Source organism: Vigna unguiculata, chromosome 5 (assembly GCF_004118075.2).
Source record: "Vigna unguiculata cultivar IT97K-499-35 chromosome 5, ASM411807v1, whole genome shotgun sequence".
NCBI lineage: Eukaryota > Viridiplantae > Streptophyta > Magnoliopsida > Fabales > Fabaceae > Vigna > Vigna unguiculata.
The window spans coordinates 8,753,284-8,773,373 of NC_040283.1; the positions used below are offsets into that span (position 1 = coordinate 8,753,284).

The 20,090-nt window shown below is 28.5% G+C and overlaps 3 protein-coding genes across 3 annotated transcripts; 2 read left to right on the forward strand and 1 right to left on the reverse strand.

Moving 5' to 3' along the window:
• Nucleotides 1-2,445: 2,445 nt before the first annotated feature.
• Nucleotides 2,446-6,217, reverse strand: LOC114184629 (protein LURP-one-related 15-like). Its single transcript, XM_028071947.1, has 3 exons — nt 5,929-6,217; nt 3,557-3,787; nt 2,446-3,007 (listed from the first exon to the last, which is right to left on the reverse strand). Exons 1-3 carry the CDS (start codon nt 6,127-6,129, stop codon nt 2,843-2,845), a joined length of 597 nt encoding a protein of 198 aa, XP_027927748.1. The 5' UTR covers nt 6,130-6,217; the 3' UTR covers nt 2,446-2,842.
• Nucleotides 6,218-7,356: 1,139 nt separating this feature from the next.
• LOC114186283 (protein LURP-one-related 15-like) lies at nt 7,357-8,367 on the forward strand. Its single transcript, XM_028074340.1, has 3 exons — nt 7,357-7,605; nt 7,688-7,921; nt 8,061-8,367. The coding sequence occupies exons 1-3, from the start codon at nt 7,363-7,365 to the stop codon at nt 8,220-8,222; spliced, it is 639 nt and encodes a 212-aa protein (XP_027930141.1). The 5' UTR covers nt 7,357-7,362; the 3' UTR covers nt 8,223-8,367.
• A 10,422-nt stretch (nt 8,368-18,789) lies between these two features.
• Nucleotides 18,790-19,771, forward strand: LOC114182926 (protein LURP-one-related 15-like). Its single transcript, XM_028069732.1, has 3 exons — nt 18,790-19,007; nt 19,119-19,355; nt 19,468-19,771. The coding sequence occupies exons 1-3, from the start codon at nt 18,807-18,809 to the stop codon at nt 19,639-19,641; spliced, it is 612 nt and encodes a 203-aa protein (XP_027925533.1). The 5' UTR covers nt 18,790-18,806; the 3' UTR covers nt 19,642-19,771.
• The last annotated feature ends 319 nt before the right edge of the window (nt 19,772-20,090 follow it).

A 20,090-nucleotide genomic window follows, 5' to 3' on the forward strand; every position in this document is an offset into this window, starting at 1 on the left:
AAATTCAAATCTCAATCTCAACTATTAATGTCTGTTTTGATGGTCTTTAGGAAATATTGTTTTAGTTAAAATGAAATAATTAAATGAAGATGTTATATATATCAAGTACCCTTAATGTGACTACTTTTCCAATGAATTTCAAATACTTGCAAGTGAAGTCTTGTATAAAATTCAGTAATTATACAAAAGATTAAGTTGAACTACTAGATTTTTTGAAGCTATACTTTGAACCCTATTTTTTAATGTTATATAGGCTCAGTTATATTATTATGTGTAAAACTAAAAAAAAAAAATACTGGTTATACCCATATTTTGAAAAGTATTAATTATGCTTTGTGAAAAGTGTTTAATAGAAAAATATTCGTACCCAAATTATGAAAAATATTGTGTTTTATAATATCTTCAGAATTATTCAATAAAATCATAATATAACTATTTTTTCCAAATGTTCTTTTTCATGGAAAGTCCAATTTGAGTTAAAAATGTATTTAATAGATATGATTAACCTCTCCCAACAAATATAATTTTGGTTTATTGTGCGTGAGAGACTAACTTCTTCCGTTGACCTCATCGCAAATTTTTTAGTCATTAACTTTTTTCAAATAAAAATCTAACACTTTTTTATAAGAAAAATATAACAGAAGAAAGGATTTGGTAGTTTTGTGAGTGGAAAAGAAAAAGGAAGGATGAAAGAATGACAGTGTTTTTGTAACTCCATGAGGCACATGTAATGTAAATGAGAGGACTACGATACTTTGGAAAAAAAAATTTGATAAAAATTGATAAAACTTGATAAAGTTTGTTTTTAAACGTGTTTAATTAGTACGATAATACTCACTTTTATTTAGATATGTCAGTTTGATATCCGTTTTTAGAAAGATGTCAATTGAGTCTCAACTTCTAAAAAGATGCTTCAATTAGGTCTTTTTCAGAAAAAAATTATTAACATCGTTAACACTATTGATATTTAAAATAACTTACAAAATTAAGTATTGATATTTATATTAAAATTTTAGTAGTAAAAGTCATGAATTAAGTTAACGACTTTAATAATTTTTGTCTGAAAGGGACCTTATTAAAATAAATTTTCAAAAATTAGGATTAGATTGACAATTTTTAAAAACAGGTACCAAATTAACACATTTGAACAAAAGTAGGTACCATCTGAGTGATTAAACATTTTCTAACGTATATCAAACCTTTTTTTTTCAAATAAACATTTCTTTTATTTATTAATGTGATGTTACATGTGCATTGTCAAAAATTTATCAACAAAATTTTGTTAAAAAGTAATTTTTCTAAAAGAACACAATAAAAGTAAGACGACAGAAAAGTGATGCACGCGGTCTTGGAAGACACCACATTCCAACATCAAAAAGCAGCATTGCTGACTGTGTCTATGTTGAACCAAATAAACCTATGCAATGGTTAAACTCAACAATCAACTTTCTCAAATACTATCAGCAATACCGTCAGAAAGAAAGCGTAGTCATAAGAAAAATAATCACAAAAGAGGAAGCAAAGAAAGACACTTTGCGAATTTCAAACACCAGGAGTATATTCTTATTTCGGTGTCACTGAACTGAAAATAGATGTGAAAGCTAAAGAGGGTAACTTCATTATCGGTGCATATTCTTATTTTCCACCTTAAATGGAGAAAGATGTGAAACCTGATAATAGTAACTTAATTAATGCAGAAAATCGTGTCTGAAATGAATTATACCTACACTACTTCACGCTTAAACCTTTTCTTTCTTTTTCTATATTACCATTACCAACTTTTCAATCTTTTTCTTTCTTTATAAATACAAAAATTAACCAAAATTGTAAACAGATGCAAGTAGGTTAAAAAAAAAGTTATTTTTCGACTCATAATTAGTGTGGTCCATATGTGCTAGAAATGGTTCACATTGAATAGTGAAACTTTGAGTGGTGATAATGGGTCATGAATGCTATCGATTAGTACACCATTTGCCATTGGAGAACTTGTCTATATAAGAAGAAAGGTAAACAAGAGAATGTACTGATTAATCGTCGTAAAATATTTGATTAATCTTCATGATTCCATAAGAAATATGATAGTAAAGATCATATTTATCTAGATTACCTTTTATTTTAAATTGAAACTCTCTTTAGTTTTGGAAACTATGGTGGATAAAGAGTTATAAAATTTAAGAATGAGGGTTTCTCACTTGTTGTGTTGTTAGGTGGGAAGTAAATTTATACATGATAGAAAAAAAAAAAGTTAATATTGACGAAAATAGATTGTATTTTATCGGATTTACTTTCTATATCAGTATATCCATCTAGTAAAAGAACCTATTTAATCTATTAAAATAATAGTATGATTGATTATATGTGGCACACTGCATGCAATAAGTATATGTTATAAAAGCCTACAGTTACATAATTGGTTATATTTGTACAATTAATCCACATGAATTAGTGAAGTGAGATCTTCATGGCTCACACTTAAATGCTCGCTATAAAAGTTATGAGAGAAATAAGAACATGGTTATTGGTTGGGCCGGGACTTACAATTGGGCCGGGACAGGCTCGTTTCAGATAAAAGAAAAGGGTACTGCTTCCTGCACCTATAAAATCGCTGAAGAATAATTTCTTAAACCAGTACAAACTATTATATATTCTCAAACTTGTAATTTCACGATCCTACTTATAAAACATAAAAGCAGTTAAACATAATTTCATACACTTCGGAAATACACATGAAAATGGTCGAAAACCAAACCCAATGTTTTCTACATTCAAACTTGAATCAAACCAATCTTTACTTACTTTTAATTTGTTTCCACAATCGGAGTAAAATTATTTGGGAATTCCTTTAGCTCATCATAATGCCCAATGCCACTGGCGTCACTCCTGTTGCAAATTTCCGCGCTTCATCGTAGAAGAATCTGATGTCTTTAACGATCATAAGTAGTGCCACTATGAATGCATAGTCCACGTTGCGATACACGAAGACATTGAAGCCACCATTATTCTCCATCTACATTTAAGACAAAAACACAAACTATATATTACTGTGTAATTAACCTCATACAGAAACACTGTTTCTATGTTGCTTGAAAGCTTCACCAACACAAAAATAAAAAATAAAAAAAATTCTATATCTGATATCTTGAGAAACTCTCCAACTTTATTATAAATATATCAGTTAAATATAATATATTTTTGATTCCCTATCCGTTCTTTTTGAAATTTTGTCCAAATTTAGTCAATGAATTTTAGAAATGTATAATTTAGTCTTTTTAATCAAATTTTGTTAAATTTATTTGATGTTTCAAACACATTATTTAAGTTGTTTATACCGTTTGACATATCTCTATTTTAATATTAATTAAGAAACACATTTAAAATGTAAAGTAAACTTAACGATGTTTTGTTCAAAACACTAAATTCATGCATTTCTCTAAATAACTAAATTAATTCAAAATTTTGAAAATAAATTGAATCTAATTTTTGTCGTTAAAAAACATTTATGTAGAGGAGTGGAGACAATTAAATTGGTGTGCAGAAGACGTAACACAGCACATACCGAGGCAACAACTGTGGGAGATTCACCTGCATAAACATGGCATGTTCTTTTGCCACTCACAACGTTTACTCTAAAGTCACACTCACTTTCTTTTTTGTTGTTTGCGAGGAAGACATCTAATCTCATCACTCCACTCTGAAGCAATTCTGATTTTTTCACCGAAAAGAGCAATTCGGAGGAATCATTGCTTTCACCCCTGAAAACTTGGCATCGTCGGTGCATTGTCATGATCTATATAACAACATTCGATCATAATTCAGTAACTCAGACGAATTTGTTAGAAGATGATGCGTGAATAGGGTTTGAGAGGGAATTGATGCATCAACACAGTACGATCTAATTATGCAATCAGCTCTGAGAGGAACTGAAAAAACTATGAAACCATGCGTAAAATTAAGGTTACGAATAATAAGAAAACGGCAACTTCCCATGAAATATAAAAAGAAACTAACTTCATATATTTCAATAATACAGTATTGACTTTTGTTCGGAATCTATTGTCATTCCTTTTTACATTGAATAAAAAAATAATAATATATAAAGATTTTATTTTATAAATCTATTTTTTTAAAACTTCAAGTTAGAAGTTATATATATATATATAATCTCATATCTCATAGAATAGCAGATTGAATCTTAGTCTAAAAGTTGAAAATTAAAGAGTTTGAATCTCTCATCTTTTCGCAACATAAAGCATAAAGTAATTATATAAAAAAAATATATATGTTGAGATCATCAATGTTAAGAAATATCTTAATGTCCAATTTCGGATTAAGGATCTTGGAGAAGCCAAGTTGTTCTCCAGTTTAGAAATCACAAGGTCTTCCAAAGATATAGTAATTAACATACGCAAATATGTCCTAAAACTATTATCAGATATTGATCTTCTTTGTTGTAAGGCAGTTGCAACACCTATGGATCACTCAAGCAAGTTAGGAGTTACTATTGGCAATCTATTATCTGATATCATCTCTTAGAGAAGATTGATAGGAAGATACATTTATCTTACCACTACAAGGCCAAACACAACTTTTATGGTAAATCAACTTTAGTCAGTTCTTAACAGCTCCCACAAACCAACATCAAATAGCTTGCTCACAGAATCCTTCGCTATATCAAAAGTTCACTTGGATGTGACCTTTTCTATTCATCATCAAATACGATGAAACTCATAGCATATATTGACTCTTATTGGACCGATTGCATTGACTCTAGAAAATCAATTATTAAGTATTGCCTATACATTGATTTTTCCTTAATCTCATGGCGATCTAAGAAACAAACTATTATAAGAAGATTCTATGTGAAGCCAAGTATTGAGCACTTGTACCAATAGTATGTGAAATACAATGGCCTTTTATCTAGCATGACTTGCATGTTGTTCAACCTTCTCCTATCACTCTCTTTTGTGACAATCGATTTGTTATTTACATTGCTCACAATTCTAACTTTCATGAACGTACAAAACATATTGAATTGGAATGTCACATCGTTCGAGAGAAGCTCAACCAAGGCCTTGTTCATCTTCTACCTCTTTGGCTTAACAATTGGTTAATATTTACACAAAACCTCTTAGAGCAGCACTATATAGATCCATATTTTTTAAACCGGAAATAATTAACATACAAGTAGGCAAATTGATTTCCATACATTACCTTATTTTTAGTCATGATATTGTAAATCTGTGTCGATCTAGTTTTATTACCTTGGATCTATTTTATATATATATATATATATATATATATATATATATATATATATATATATATTATCCTAAGTGGATTCCTATACCATGAATAAGATTGACTTTTCTTCCACTCTTCAATTATCAATTTATTACCTCGTGAGTGAGTGCTCTCTGACGCAAGTTTTTCCTCCTAAATATCTTCCTTTTCTGCTTTTAAAGTTGAGGTCATAAGAGTTATATATGTTGTGGAGCTAGCTTATTAACTCATGTGAGGTCTTTTTTTGGAGTGTTGCTGTATTTTAGTCGTTAAAACGTTTTACCACAATGATCTTATGTCTTAGGGATTGAGGAACCACGGGCTAAACTGTAAACGGAACTTTTAAGACATAAATTTTAGAATATGAGTTTTAAGGAAGGGGATAGATGTTTGTGATAGTCTTAAACACAGTACAACAATGGAAGAGAGTAAACAGGCTTAATCAACAAGGGAAACGATGGATTAAATTGTTATTCAAATAGAGGGGTTAATGTAACGATAAACTATGAAGCCCTTTGTTGAGCAAAGCAAAAGATAAACTAATTAACAGGAGAAACATGATTTAATTAGTGTTAAAGATAAAATGGAAACAGAATTGATGATGAAGGAGATGAATGAGTATAAGAATATAGGTTAGAGTAGCCAAACCTTCCAATATAGAGTGAGGATGGGATTTCCGGCATCATCACACAAAAGACAACGGTCGTGAAGGGTTAAACGGGGAGATTTGATATAAAAACGACGGCGACCATTTCCGTCGTAAGTGGCACCTTTATCAGTGTTAATTTGAAGATTGATAGTGTGAGGAGCACAATAGTAAAGGTTGATAACTGGGAATGGATTTTCCATTGGAGAGGGAGGAAGAAGAGTTCTAGGTTATGATTATGTTTTTGCAGAAGCTAGGTAAAGAACATTGCAGTACGTAACGTATGGTATCCATGGATACACGCGTTAACTTAAACATACCATACGACTTAGTCAAAACTTCACGGCTGAACTATGATAGTTACTGAATTACCGCTGCAAGTAGAAGAAGACTCTGGCTAACTTCACAGTTAAACACGAACATTCCAGAAATTCGATACCATGTACGTGGGACTCAGTCATTTAATACCTTTCACTACTGGACCAACATGCACCGAGGTTTCTTTTTCCTTATTTATTGTCATTTTCTCTCATACCACATATTATTATTACTGTTTAAGACTTTGTATTTAAAACTACATTATAGTAGATCACACAAACAATTAGATAATGAAAAATATTATCTATATTATATCGTCTTAATATAACCATCCAAATAATTTTACTATTTACTTTCTTTTTCTTTCCCTTTTCACCTCCAATCCTATCCAAACAAATTATTAACGTCTTATCTAAAACCTCCGAATTATTATCGTGGAGAGACTGAAAGTAGCAATAGTTGGAACAAGAGTAGATGACAAAGCCAATAACCTCTTAAGGTCAAGTCTTCTCCGTGTTCTCCTCGTTTTTCTCAACATACTACGTACCAAAACTTCATTGTAGTCCCTACGAGTAAATATTTTAAAATAATTAAAGAATAGAAATTAAATTGTTTAAATTATTTAAAGTTTTTAATATGTATTTATTGATGTGCTTGGTTCTTTTTTTGTAATAATTTTATTTAATTTAATTTCATATCGCTACATTCATTGAGTAATTATTGCTGATTTGATAAAATGCACATATTAAATCTAACTTTAATTTTGATGGAATTTCAATTTAAATCCTTTATTTTGTTCTCACCACATGCATGTTGCGGAGTGCCAAACATATAAAATATATTAAAAATACATTAAAATTTTAAGAAAATATTTTAAATTATATTTTATATAAATATAAAAAAAATTGAGGAATCAAGACCCTTCCTGTACTGTTAAGGTCCGAAAGTGGCCATGCATACTTAAGTGTGACCACTTTTTATTCAAGAGTGCTGCCAAAATCATGACTTAGTCGTGTGTGTATGTATCTGACGCGTGTATTTGACCATAGACTTGCAATTGGTATTAGTATCGGTAAACTCAAATAGTTAGTCTATAAATTGCCATATACAACACATAAATGAAGACACTGTACTTCCATCAAACACCTTACGTGTCTCCAATGGCAGATAAAGTTTCAGTGATCAACCCTTTCTACTGTGCTCCTTACTCTATCACTCTACAGATTAATACTGAGAAAGGAGTGACTTACAGTGAAAATGGTGATCGTCTCTTTTATGTGGACGATACTTTTTTCACACTTCATAACCGTCGTGTCTTATATGATGATACACAAAAACCCATCGTCACTTTCTACAAAAAGGTTTGCTTTCTAATGTATACTCATACTCAATTTTATTACTTATTTCATTATTTCTTATTCTTAATTAATTTCCATTATGCAGGCTGTGACGTTGCATGAGCGATGCAAAGTTTTCAAGGGTGAAAGCACCGATTTATCTCAATTGCTATTTTCTGTGAAGAAAATCAATAAATCGATTTCACCTGGGATTACTAAATTAAACGTGTTCCTCCCAAACAACCAAGACAAAAAGAAAAGTGACTTTAGAGTCATCATTTGTGGAAGTAAAAACTCTTGCACAGTTTATGCCGGTGAATCTCCTAATATTCTAGCCAAGGTATGACTACTGAATTAGTATATACTTTTATTTGTGTTAGTAATTTTGTTTTTCATAAGTAGTAAAGTTTAAATAATTAAGTAAGTTGAGATTTATTCTTACTTAATAATTAACATGCATGTTTTTCTCTGTAATGTAGATGGAGAATAATGGTGGGTTCAATGTGTTGGTGAATCCCAATGTGGACTACGCATTCATAGTGGCACTACTTATGATTGTTAAGGACGTGAAAGTTGGTACTGAAATTGCTCCTGGCATAAAATTGATTTCATCAGTGTTATCGGTTGCATTAGGCAACTAAATAAATGTATTGTATTTGTATAAGAAAATCAAAGGAAAAGCGAGGAAAAAAATTTCGAAAATCTACTTCTCTTGTATTGTATACCACTATTTCTATTATCCTTTATTACATCAATGATGATAGCAAAGTTATTGACAATGGCAGATTCAAGAAAATTGTTTGGGTTGCAAAAATAGGTGTACAACCACTTTTAAGGATACCAAACAAATAAAATATACTAAAATTATTTTTATTTACATATTTATTTTATATATGAAAAATAAAAATCGAGAGGGCCAATGTCCCCTCACAAACACTTAACTCTGCCATTGGTTATTGAGACTTTATAATAGATCCGACATGTGTGGCCGAGGTTTTTTTTTTCTTTAACGATATATCTTGTGATAACAAAACCAACGACACAATTTTGTATTTAAAAAAAAATAAAAACTCATGGGTAGGAAAAACTTATCATAAAGTTATTCATATCAACAATTACCCTAAGAGTTTATATGTGAATAACTTTACTCGCCGATTATTCTTTATATATATATATATATATATATATATATATATATATATATATATTAAAGCATGTCATATCTGAACTTACTCTTTACGATGTGCATGCTTAGGTCTTCGAATAAAGTCATACACGGTTTCATGATATATGTACAAACTGGAATTATTTTCATTGAAACAAACAAAATATTCTCAAGTGTGATTGAAGGGTCTTAAATCTTTACGTGGACTTCTCTCTTAGTTGATTGAAATAAATCTACATAGATAACAATTAGGCCTGGTCCACAGGACTTGACTTTAGCTCACTTAAGATAGGCCCAAAAAGTTTACATAACCAAAAGGTCTTTCGTTAAAAAGTCTAAACAGGGTAAAAAAATTCAAAAAGTCTTGTAGATCAAGATGACTTACCCGAATTTTGATTGAGATTGACTTGAACTTATTCGACCAAATTTTGGATGGGACAAACTTGATTGAATTAGGTTAAATTTTGGCTTAACCCGGATCCTAATCACTTGAGAGGGAGATTTAGGAGCTAGAACTTTATTTTTGACCTTCCAAATGGGACCTCTAAAAGAGATTTGTTTCAAGAGTGGGTTAGGACTATAATTAAGTTGACAACTCTATCTACATCATATAGTATCTTATGTAATGTTTACTAAACTTTAATTAAAAAAGTTTAAAAGAAAATAGAATTGTTCATATTTATGTCAAACAATTTGACATGTTGTAATTCTAGCTGAATTTCATGGCCATTTTAAATTATGTAAGAGTGTTAACTCCGAAGCTTTTCTGGCTTGAAAGTGTTCATTAGCCGAAATAGGCAACAATTAAGGAAATCAATAACTTCATAAAAGTTTAAACAAATAATGTTGAGATGCAAGACATATATATTGAGAACCTAGGAACCTAACCAATCTCAGGTCCTGAATGCATAAAATAACAAGAATAGCATAACATGATGACAAAACAAATCATAGCAAAGACATAATGATAACATAGTCATTTAATTTATTACACAAGGGATTATTGCAATTTGAATAAAAAATTGAAAGACAATCAAACTAGCACATCATATCACATTACTAATTGTTCCAAAAGCTTCAGCCAAAAAAAATGGATTCATAATATATACCAACTTGATCTTGAGATCAGAAGTATCATTAGCAACCTTATGTGGTTTAGTTAAAACTAGCTATTTTTATTTTTATTTTTGACCAATTTCCCGTGGCGCCATTTAGTCGAAGCATTATAATTATAATACAAATCTCTATTCAGCTACGGTTTTTTAAAAGCTAATTAGTTGGGATTAATAAAATCTCAAATATCAACCCAAAACAAATTAAAATCATGATATAAAACCAATGTTAATTGGTTCATATTTATCCTAAATTTTGCCCACACCAGGTTTGAAATATTATAAATGTTTTAATACATTTTTTTATTTGTAAATCTAATTTCAATTATTACTATTTTTTAATACACTGCTATATTTTTATATTAACAGCGATAAATATTTCAAACTTTTGTCTAATTATATATATATATATATATATATATATATATATATATATATATATATATATATTATTTTTTCTTTATTCTTAATTTCAAAATTTATTATTTTATTATTAGTAGATAATAATAATAATAATAATAATAATAATAATAATAAAAATAAAAATAAGTATTTTTAGAGTGATATTTTAGCAAATTTGGAAGGATAGTTGATATATTTTATAAGTGACATTTTCGTAGATCAATAAATGTAGTAGAATATGTTAGCTAAATGAGTAGTTGTTGAGATGTAAAATGAGAGAAAAATCAATAGAATGGAGATGTCTCAAAATTTTAAGTGGGATGGATTACAAATTTTATTGAGTATCTATTTTCGTATATGTTGTTAGTAAATCGTTAATAAATATATTACTAGTAGAAGAAAACATTGGTTTTATAGGTGTTATCTAGACAAAGTGAGTCAACCCGCTCATACGGATTGGCTCACCACGAGCCGGGTTGAAAATGAGTGAATCCAATCCAGCTCACTTTATGGTGAGCCTGAAATTTTGTAACCTGACTCAACCCACCACGGATTGGTGGGTTAAGTGAGTTGACTCACTAACCCACATAAATTTTTTTTTTTAGTATTCAAATATTTAAATAAAAAAATATACATTTTTGTCATACTAATTTAGAAAAAATTATTTATAAGATAGTTGATTGAGTAATTTATTATAAAGATTATAGTTAAATATTAAAGTACCTGGCAATCAAATTAATTAAACATTCAAAATATTCAAATATTACTGAACAACATTCTAGCATTTAAAAATATAAAATTAATTGTGAATATATATAATAGGAGTAATAAATAATTATTAAAAAAAATTAAAAAAAAATTAAAAAAATTATAAAAAAATGTTGGTGGGTTAAGTGGGTTAATGCACCTTCAACCCGACTCGAACCCGTTTAACCCGTGGGTTAAGTGAGCCGGATTGAGTTCAAACCACTTTTGAAAAAATTGAATTTGTCTCAACCCAATCCGGCTCGAACCCGTGGTGAGCCGGGTTGGCTCAGGGGTTAAAACTCATTTTGACATCTCTTGCGTTATCTATAATTTTATTTATTTATTTTAGGGTTAAGTATGTTTTTAGTTCCTGAACTTTGATCCAAAATTGGAATTCGTCCCTGTCCGAAACTTCAATATATTTTGGTCCCTAAACTTTAAAAATGAATGAATATAGTCCTTTTAACTCAATTACGTTAACTTTTTTTGAAGTGTCGAACATATTTCTCAGTAGATATTGAACAAAGAATGTGCCAAATAATGTAAAAAACTCCAATACTAATATGAAAAGCGTTCGACACGTCAAAAAAAAATTAACATAATTGGGTTAAAAGGACTATATTCATTCATTTCTAAAGTTTAGGAAGTAAAATGTATCGAAGTTTCAGACAGAGACAAATTTCAATTTTGAGTCAAAGTTCGGGGAATAAAAACATACTTAACCCTTTATTTTAAAATAAACAAGCGAATACTACACCGATATTTTCTTCAATTCTTTTAAATTTAAATAAGCTTTTGCTAAGCAGGCGCACCTTTCATTTTTATTTTTTTTAAAATATAAATAAACGTCTGTTAGATCAATGTTATTATGAATACTATTTTTTAAAATATAAATAATCTTGGACTATTCCGATGTTACTATTAAAAATATAAACCAGCAATGACAGATCAATACTATGATTAATAAATAATTTTATTTATATTATTTGAGTGGGTTTGCCAATTAATTAAGTTACATTTTTATTCGGGATCAAGTTGAAGCTAGCGTTGGTTTCATTAGCCCACATAAACTTTCATAACTTCCAGGAAAAGAGAGTGTGGACTTTTAGGCCAACATAGAACACTAATTAATACAGTTGCTTCAATGTAGATACAAGTTACGTAGCTAATGACCTAATAATCAACCTAGTTTTAAATGCACTTGAATGGATAATCATTTATTTTCTTAACTTATGGTTGGACGAAGCATTTTAACTATGTTGAAAAATTAAAATGTATTGTATTTGAATCGTTTGCAATTAAATTCTCTTCATTTTTTAAATAACTTGTTTGGATAAAAAAATTAAAATACCTTACATTTTACTTACTTGTTTAGATAATACAATCAAATTTTTTGTGAGATAAAATTTCATTTTAACAATATTTATTATAGGCCTAATTATGTTTTGAGTTTATTATAAATTTGGAAATGGGCTCGACAAACGAGATGGACCGGGCCGACCAAAAAACCCAGATAGTTTGGACTGGCTCGAAGATCCAGACATGCCTGACGAGTCAGACGGTCCATACGGGGTCGACCGTATCCGTCAACTTCGTCAACTTAGCTCGGCCCAACTTGGCCCCACTAGGTTGTCGGGCCTGCCCAACCTATTTGGGTCATCGCACTCGCTCAACCTGTTTGTGTCGTTTGTCCAACCTGATACGTATGGGTCTTTGGGCCTGCCTAGCCCGAGTGGGTTGTTGGGCACACTTGACTTGTTTGGGTCGTCGGGCCCACCCGATCGTTTGTTCGTCAAGCCAGTCTGGTCCGTCAAGGTCTTCGAGCCCAACCAGCTGGTATGACTTGTCGAGCTTGTCTATGGACTTGGCCAAATTGACAACTCTACCAAAGAGTCTAGAATGTGGAGTTGAGTGAGAAGAATTTCAAATTCCTGCTATTTTGAAGGTATTTGAATTTCTAATAATTTAGCTAATTCAAATACTTTAAAAAAATACTTACATTTTAAATGGTTTTTAATTTCTCTATCCAAACATTACAAAAAAAATCTAAATTCTTAAAAAAAAAATTGGTTCATTAAAATACTCTATCCAAACATACCAAATATTTACACGACATTTACATAATTCATTTGGATAAGTAGGACTTTTAGGTATCAGTACCTTGTCTGAAGAATTTTTTTTTAATAATAAATAATTTTAGTGATAAAAAATAATTAGTATCATTAATTTATAAACTAAAAATAATTAGTAATTAGAATAGTTTCAAAAAATTATAATTGGATTTTATATTGATAATTAAAATAAATTTTATTATGAATTGGTCACTAACATTAACTATCAAAATTTTAGTTAATAAATAAATTAATGTTTAAATTAATCTCTAATAAAAAAATTGATTTTTAAATTAATCTTTAAACATATTTTTATTTACTAAAATTGATTATTATTTAAAAATTTTCTATATTTTTAATCGCTTGTCGGTGTGTTTTTAAATCATCCATAAACTGATATGTACGAAGAAATAAATAAATTAAGAATATAGTTTATCGTAAATAATATGTGAATAGCTTTTATGATAGCATTATTATTATTACGTGAAGAGACCCAAAACAGCATTAGTTGGAACCAGGACGGATCTTTGTTGAGGTTTATGGGGTCATGGGCTCCCAATTTTTTTTTTTAATATATGTAGTATATAATATAAATGAAAATTATATTAGATGAATTTTTATTTTTTTAAAGTATAATATTTAATATTAATAAATAATAAAATATAAAATTAAATATAATAAAAAATAACAAAATTTATTGAAATAATTTTTATCTTCTTCTTCATTGTTGTATAAGTTTTTCACAATATTCATCCCCACTCTTTCATGTTTTCTTTCTTTTTTTTCTAAAAAAAGATAAAAAATTAGACACAAAATGATTCTTTCTATTTTCATTCTTTCTCTTTCATATGTAGTAAACTACTAATATAATTTAATTGTAGTTGTTGATAGCTAAAATTGAAATAAGAATGCAATTTCATTGACCATACCTACATTTTGAACTACGATTCCAAATCCCTTGTCAAGCACACAGTTTCAATTTAAGCCAATAAATAGAAGAGTGCATCATCACAATTTAAAGCTTAAGATTTATTGACTACATGTGATTTTTTAAGATTAATTACCAAAACACAACTAACAAAAACAATAATTTAATTTGAACATTACCTTGAGATAGGACAGACCAATGACACAAGCACACCCCCCACCACTTTAGCCTAAGGACGTTCTACAAAATACATTGAAAAGAAACTTAACCATTTTATACTCTACGTTAAAAACAAAGAGGGGTTAATTCATGAAGTTTGTTTTTTTTTATTAATATTTTAATTCAATATGCATTTTATGTAGTAGTTAAACTATCTAGGGGTGTGACACGATAGAAACCCTTAATTTAAAATGCATCATGGTCTAGATTAATAACAAATTAAAAAGGATTCATCTTTTTAAATTGATTCTCTTATCAACTTGTAAAACATAAAATACAGTGATAGAAAGGTGGGTAAGCCCTGGAAATAAGAAAATTAATCACATACCAATAATGCATAAGTAAATCGACAGTGCACTAACAAATACAATACATTTCAAAAACAAGTGTAAATTGTTTAGTAATTTTCAGTAATAATAGGTTTTTTATTATCATAATTATATTACTTAATATAAATTATGATAGTCAAGTCGTGTAGGTTGAAGTTTTGAAAAATTATTTGGTTGAATTGGAAGATTGTGGGTGCCGGAATTTTTTTCATTTTCATGTAAGGGGCTAATTAATTTCATTTATTAAAATTCTAACTTGAAATATATATATATATATATATATATATATATATATATATATATATATATATATATATATATATGATTTCTTCTTTATTTATCTTTGTATTTCGGAACATAATGTTATTTATTTGATTCCATATACTCCCATGTGATAGCTATCCACATTCCCTTACAAATATGTTGTTTCTTTTTTTATTTAAGTAAAAGTGATTAAAATTTATTCTTATCTAGTTATAATGTTACTAACTCGTACCCAAAAATCATAAATATGTCATTCTTTAGTCACTATTATGTATAAAAAAAATGGTTGGTTGTTTCCTCTCTCTCCCAACACATAACACAATTCATTTTCCAACCTAGAGTCCCTACGATTTAATTGATCTTTAGTGAGTATTTTATTTAGCATAACCCTCCATGTTAAAAATATTAGGTTGATGGTAATACATTTATTGCATTTATTGCCCATAATTCAGTCAAAATTGTGGTTTCTTTCCTCCTACTTGTATTGAATTTGGATTTTCTGTTGGATTTTTTTTACTGTTTCTCTACTGTGCTTTCATAATACACTGATTAATACTAATTTTGACGTTTTAAAATATATTAAAAAGATATTTAAAATATCAACACAATATTTTTTTAATGCTCAGTAAAAGACATTACCAAAAAAACCAATAGAGAATCTAGACTTCTTTTATCATACAACTTCTTTTATTCTCTTCTACTTTGACCAAACAACTTCTTAAACGCATCTTGAAGTGTGTAATTGTCATCATTTTCACCATCCCATATCCAATTACCATCCCTTTCCTTAATTAGTGATATTACTTGTGTTTTTTTCCATTCAAACAATATTGCCTCTTCCAACTCATATTTCATTCTCATTTGTTTTCATTTCAATGTTATACCTCCTCCAAAATTGCTTGTTTGATATTTTTAGAAGTTGTTTCCTATTTTTTAAATGATTTAATAAAAAATAAATATATGTATTTAAATGGTTCAAATATATGTCTTGGCCAGGGACGATCAACTTAAGTTTGTTTAGGCCGCACCCTCCCCTTTTTTTTATGTCGCAAAAGTGAATTTTGATTCTGCAAATAAACGCGGTAGACATTTCAACAAATTTTGCCAACTTTTCTAATTACTTCATCTTCTTCCTTGTACTTTCGAAGAAGGAAACGAAATACATCAACAGTTTTGGTTTGTAGGTTGTGTGGTGAAAATTTCTCTTCGATGGATCACTTCTTTAAGAAATGGATGAATGTATCACATCAAAGTTGGTCTTCTGTATGATTACTATAATTTTGAAAAATCAAACACAGACGATACATGGATGTTTTAATTAAATTGATGTTTATGGTTATGAAAAATTTGGAAGAAAAAAATTTCAAAATTAAATTAGTTTTATGAGTTTAAGTATACGATTTAGTTTTGCATCCACAAAAATAAAATCTTGTTTAGGTTTATAATTTATAATTAAATGATTTAAGATAATTTATTTAAAATGAACAAATAATATGTACTTTGAATTGTAAAAAACTGTTTAGAATATAAGGATTAACTAACTATTTTAATCTTCATGAGTGGCTAAATTTTTTGTCATTATTTGATTGGTGTTTAAAATTTTATAAATTAAAAAAAATCAGACAAATTATAGGCAAAGTTATATATTTATCTACGAGACCAAATTATAAGATTGAAAAATTAACAAACTGTTTGAAATTTCAATACAACCAAGGAAAAGCTTTCAATCGTTTAAAATATAAGTATATTTTAAATAATTTAAAGGAAAACCTATCTTTTCCTATCATTTTGGTTGATGAATATTCTGACTTATTTAAATATTCATAACTGTTTCTATTTAGTCTTCGGTCAATCCCAACTTTGACTTACTTATTTTAATATTCATAGTGGCACTACTTATGATTGTTAAGGATATCAAATGTTCTGATACTAGTACACAAGATTCTCTTAGTGCCGGCATAGAAATGACTTCAGCAATTTTATCGCTTCCAATCGAGTAAATAAATATATTGTATAAGAAAATCTTAAGAAGAGTGAGGAAATAAATTTCAAGTGACTCCTCGTACAGATGATTGTTTAATTATTTTGTATATTTTCTTATCTTGTATGAGAAAGGAGTATTTAAATCACAAATGTTTGAAAAATATTGTATATAATTGGGTTAGAGCACTGATAGAAGAAAAAAAAATCACGAATGTAAATGAAAAAAATTGCAAGGAATATTTTGTTGACAAAAAAATCTATCCTAAAATTTTTCGTATCAACAATTACCGCGGATTGGTGTTGATATGTGAATAATTTAGGAATTATTCTTTGAATACGCAAGATAACCTACGTAAAATAATTTTTTTATGATAAAATTCTTACAAATTTATTCATGGATAACTTATTCGGATGTCAACTAATGATAATTTATTCCTGAATCACTTTATGGATAATTAATTATAGTTTTTTTTGGCTAAATTATGCATGAGGATTTTTACTAATAAAATCAAAATTATGCATGAGGATTTTTACAAATAAAATCCATTTAAAGCATGTCGAAGCGCTGAGGTGGATACATAGTTGGATAAGATCTTGGGTTGGTTGGAAGGTAAAAGATATGTCATTAACGCTAGTGAATTTTTTAAACTTGAACGAACGATGCAAAAAATTTAAAAAGTAAAATAAAATCGGTAGACAACTTTTCACGAGTGACTAAATTTTTAGTTGATTATTATTTAAAATTTTAGAAATTTAAAAAAAAAAATTAGAAACTTATAGTCAAAGTTATATATTTATCTGCAAGAATAAATTATTTATAAGATTGAAAAATCAAGAAACTTTGAAATCTTAATACAACCCAAGGAAAACGTTTCAAATTGTTTAATACATACTGACTAAAATTAGTCTGTATGACTAAATACTTTAAATAACATAAAGTACGGTGTCTAAATTATTTAAATCGTTTAAACGTATTTTAGTTCCACTTTAGAATGTGTATACATTCAATTGGTGTACTCTACTTTTCGTACAATAATTTTATTCATATTTAATTTTATATTCATGTATATATCATGCTAACTTCAGTTTTTTTTTAAGGTTTACTAAAAATAATTAAATTAATTATTCATGTCAAAATTAGAATATCTTATCCAACAAGTTGACAAATATATTTTATTTTTTAAAATGCACATACTAAGTCTAACCTTAATTTTGATAGAATTTCAGTTTAAACCATCTATTTTATTCTATCCACATGCATACTTAATTATTGCGGCAGTGCATATTTGATTGTTCAGTCTTTTTAAGACCACTTTTATTCAATAACTTATTCAGTAATGCTTCCAAAATCTTGACTTAGTCTTGTATACATACACGCAGAGACAACAAAATTTCATATATATATATATATATATATATATATATATATATATATATATATATATATATATATATGTGTGTGTGTGTGTGTGTCATTTAATTAATAAGATGGTATCCACTCTAATTTAAATGTGTCATTTTGGTATTCGCTTTTAAAAATATGTCAATCGAATCTCAACCTTTGAAAATTGTCTCAACAGATCCCTTTTTACACTTAAATTTTAATATAAATATCAATACTTAATTTTGTAAGTCATTTTAAATATCAATATCGTGTTAATAATTTTTTGCTAAAAATGACATAATTGAGACATTTTTCCGATAGTTGAGACTCAATTAATACTTTTTTAAAAGCGGGTATCAAACTATACAACTAAATGAAAGTGAGTATCATTTTACTAATTTTATATATATATATATATATATATATATATATATATATATATATATATATATATATATATATATATATATATATATATATAATACTATTGTATTTGCAAATGAAAACTTCAACTGTGTTCCCCTATATATATGTTACGATATACAACAAATACATGACATGAGAACACTTTGGTTCCATTAATGGCAGACAAAATCTCAGTGATTAATCCTTTGTACTGTGTTCCTAAATCTGTCAGTATACAAATTAATACTGAGAAAGGAATTGCTTACGGTGAGAAGGATGATCGTCTCTTCTATATTGATGACACCTTTTTCACACTTCACGACCGTCATGTCTTATATGATGATTCAAAGAAACCCATCGTCACTTTCTACAACAAGGTTTGGTTCCTCATGCATCTAACTATAATCATTCTCAAGTTAATTACTTTTAATAATTCCTACACCCCTTAACTAACCATGTTGTTCTTATTCTTAATTTCTATGATGCAGATTATGAGCTTGCGTGAGCTATTCAAAGTTCTGAAGGGTGGAAGCAATGATTCATCTGATTTGCTATTCTCGGTGAAGGAAGTGAAGAAATCGTCGACGATCCATGGGATTACTAAATTAAACGTGTTCCTGGCAGGGAACAAAGATGAAAAGAAAAGTGACTTTAGAATGATCATTTATGGAAATAAACACTCGTGCACTGTTTATGCCGGTGAATCTCCTACCGTTATAGCCAAAGTATGACTGATTACACTTATGTTAGATGCATGTTTTTTATAAGCAGAAAAAATTAAAAATATTAGGCTAATAATAATAATAATATATGCATGTTTTTTTCTCTGTAATGTAGATGGAGAATAATGGTGGGTTCAATGTCTTGGTGTATCCGAACGTGGACAACGCATTCATAGTGGCACTGTTTATGATTGTCAAAGACATGGATTGTTCTAATGAGTCCAACGACAGTGGACAAGGTAGCAGTACTGCCACAAAAATGATTTCAACGACTTTATTGCTTGCTTGATTCAGGCGACTAAAATAAATGTATCCTTTAAGAATTCAAGTCCTCTCTATAATGTATTTTATAGATGTCTGTTGTATTATGTTGTCTACGACTATTTCTATTATCTTTTATTCTATCAATGATAGCAAAGTTGCCTTATAATAGATTTGGACAAGTTTTTTTTTTACCTTATCTCTTGTAATAACAAAACCAATCACAAAATTTTGTAGGTAAAAAAAAATCATGGGTAGGTAATTGAATACTGTTGAAAAAAAAAACTTATATAGTCATATGTCTAACAATTACAAGGTATTGACATGTGAATAGTGGCTATATTATACTCTAATTTATAAATTAATTTATTGATTCAGTAATCGAGTAAATAATATATTGTATAAGAAAATCTTAGCAAGAGTGAGGAAATAAATTTCAAGTGAGTCCTCGTGTAGATGATTTTATTTGGTATGTTT

Excerpts from the sequence above, each read along its gene's own strand:
- LOC114184629 (XM_028071947.1), bottom strand. The coding sequence starts at position 6,129 with ATGGAAAATCCATTCCCAGTTATCAACCTTTACTATTGTGCTCCTCAC. Across the intron at positions 3,788-5,928 it reads TCCTCACTCTATATTGGAAG|ATCATGACAATGCACCGACG; the intron begins GTTTGGCTACTC and ends GTTGTTATATAG. Across the intron at positions 3,008-3,556 it reads CTCCCACAGTTGTTGCCTCG|ATGGAGAATAATGGTGGCTT; the intron begins GTATGTGCTGTG and ends TCTTAAATGTAG.
- LOC114186283 (XM_028074340.1), top strand. The coding sequence starts at position 7,363 with ATGAAGACACTGTACTTCCATCAAACACCTTACGTGTCTCCAATGGCA. Across the intron at positions 7,606-7,687 it reads TCGTCACTTTCTACAAAAAG|GCTGTGACGTTGCATGAGCG; the intron begins GTTTGCTTTCTA and ends TCCATTATGCAG. Across the intron at positions 7,922-8,060 it reads CTCCTAATATTCTAGCCAAG|ATGGAGAATAATGGTGGGTT; the intron begins GTATGACTACTG and ends TCTGTAATGTAG.
- LOC114182926 (XM_028069732.1), top strand. The coding sequence starts at position 18,807 with ATGGCAGACAAAATCTCAGTGATTAATCCTTTGTACTGTGTTCCTAAA. Across the intron at positions 19,008-19,118 it reads TCGTCACTTTCTACAACAAG|ATTATGAGCTTGCGTGAGCT; the intron begins GTTTGGTTCCTC and ends TCTATGATGCAG. Across the intron at positions 19,356-19,467 it reads CTCCTACCGTTATAGCCAAA|ATGGAGAATAATGGTGGGTT; the intron begins GTATGACTGATT and ends TCTGTAATGTAG.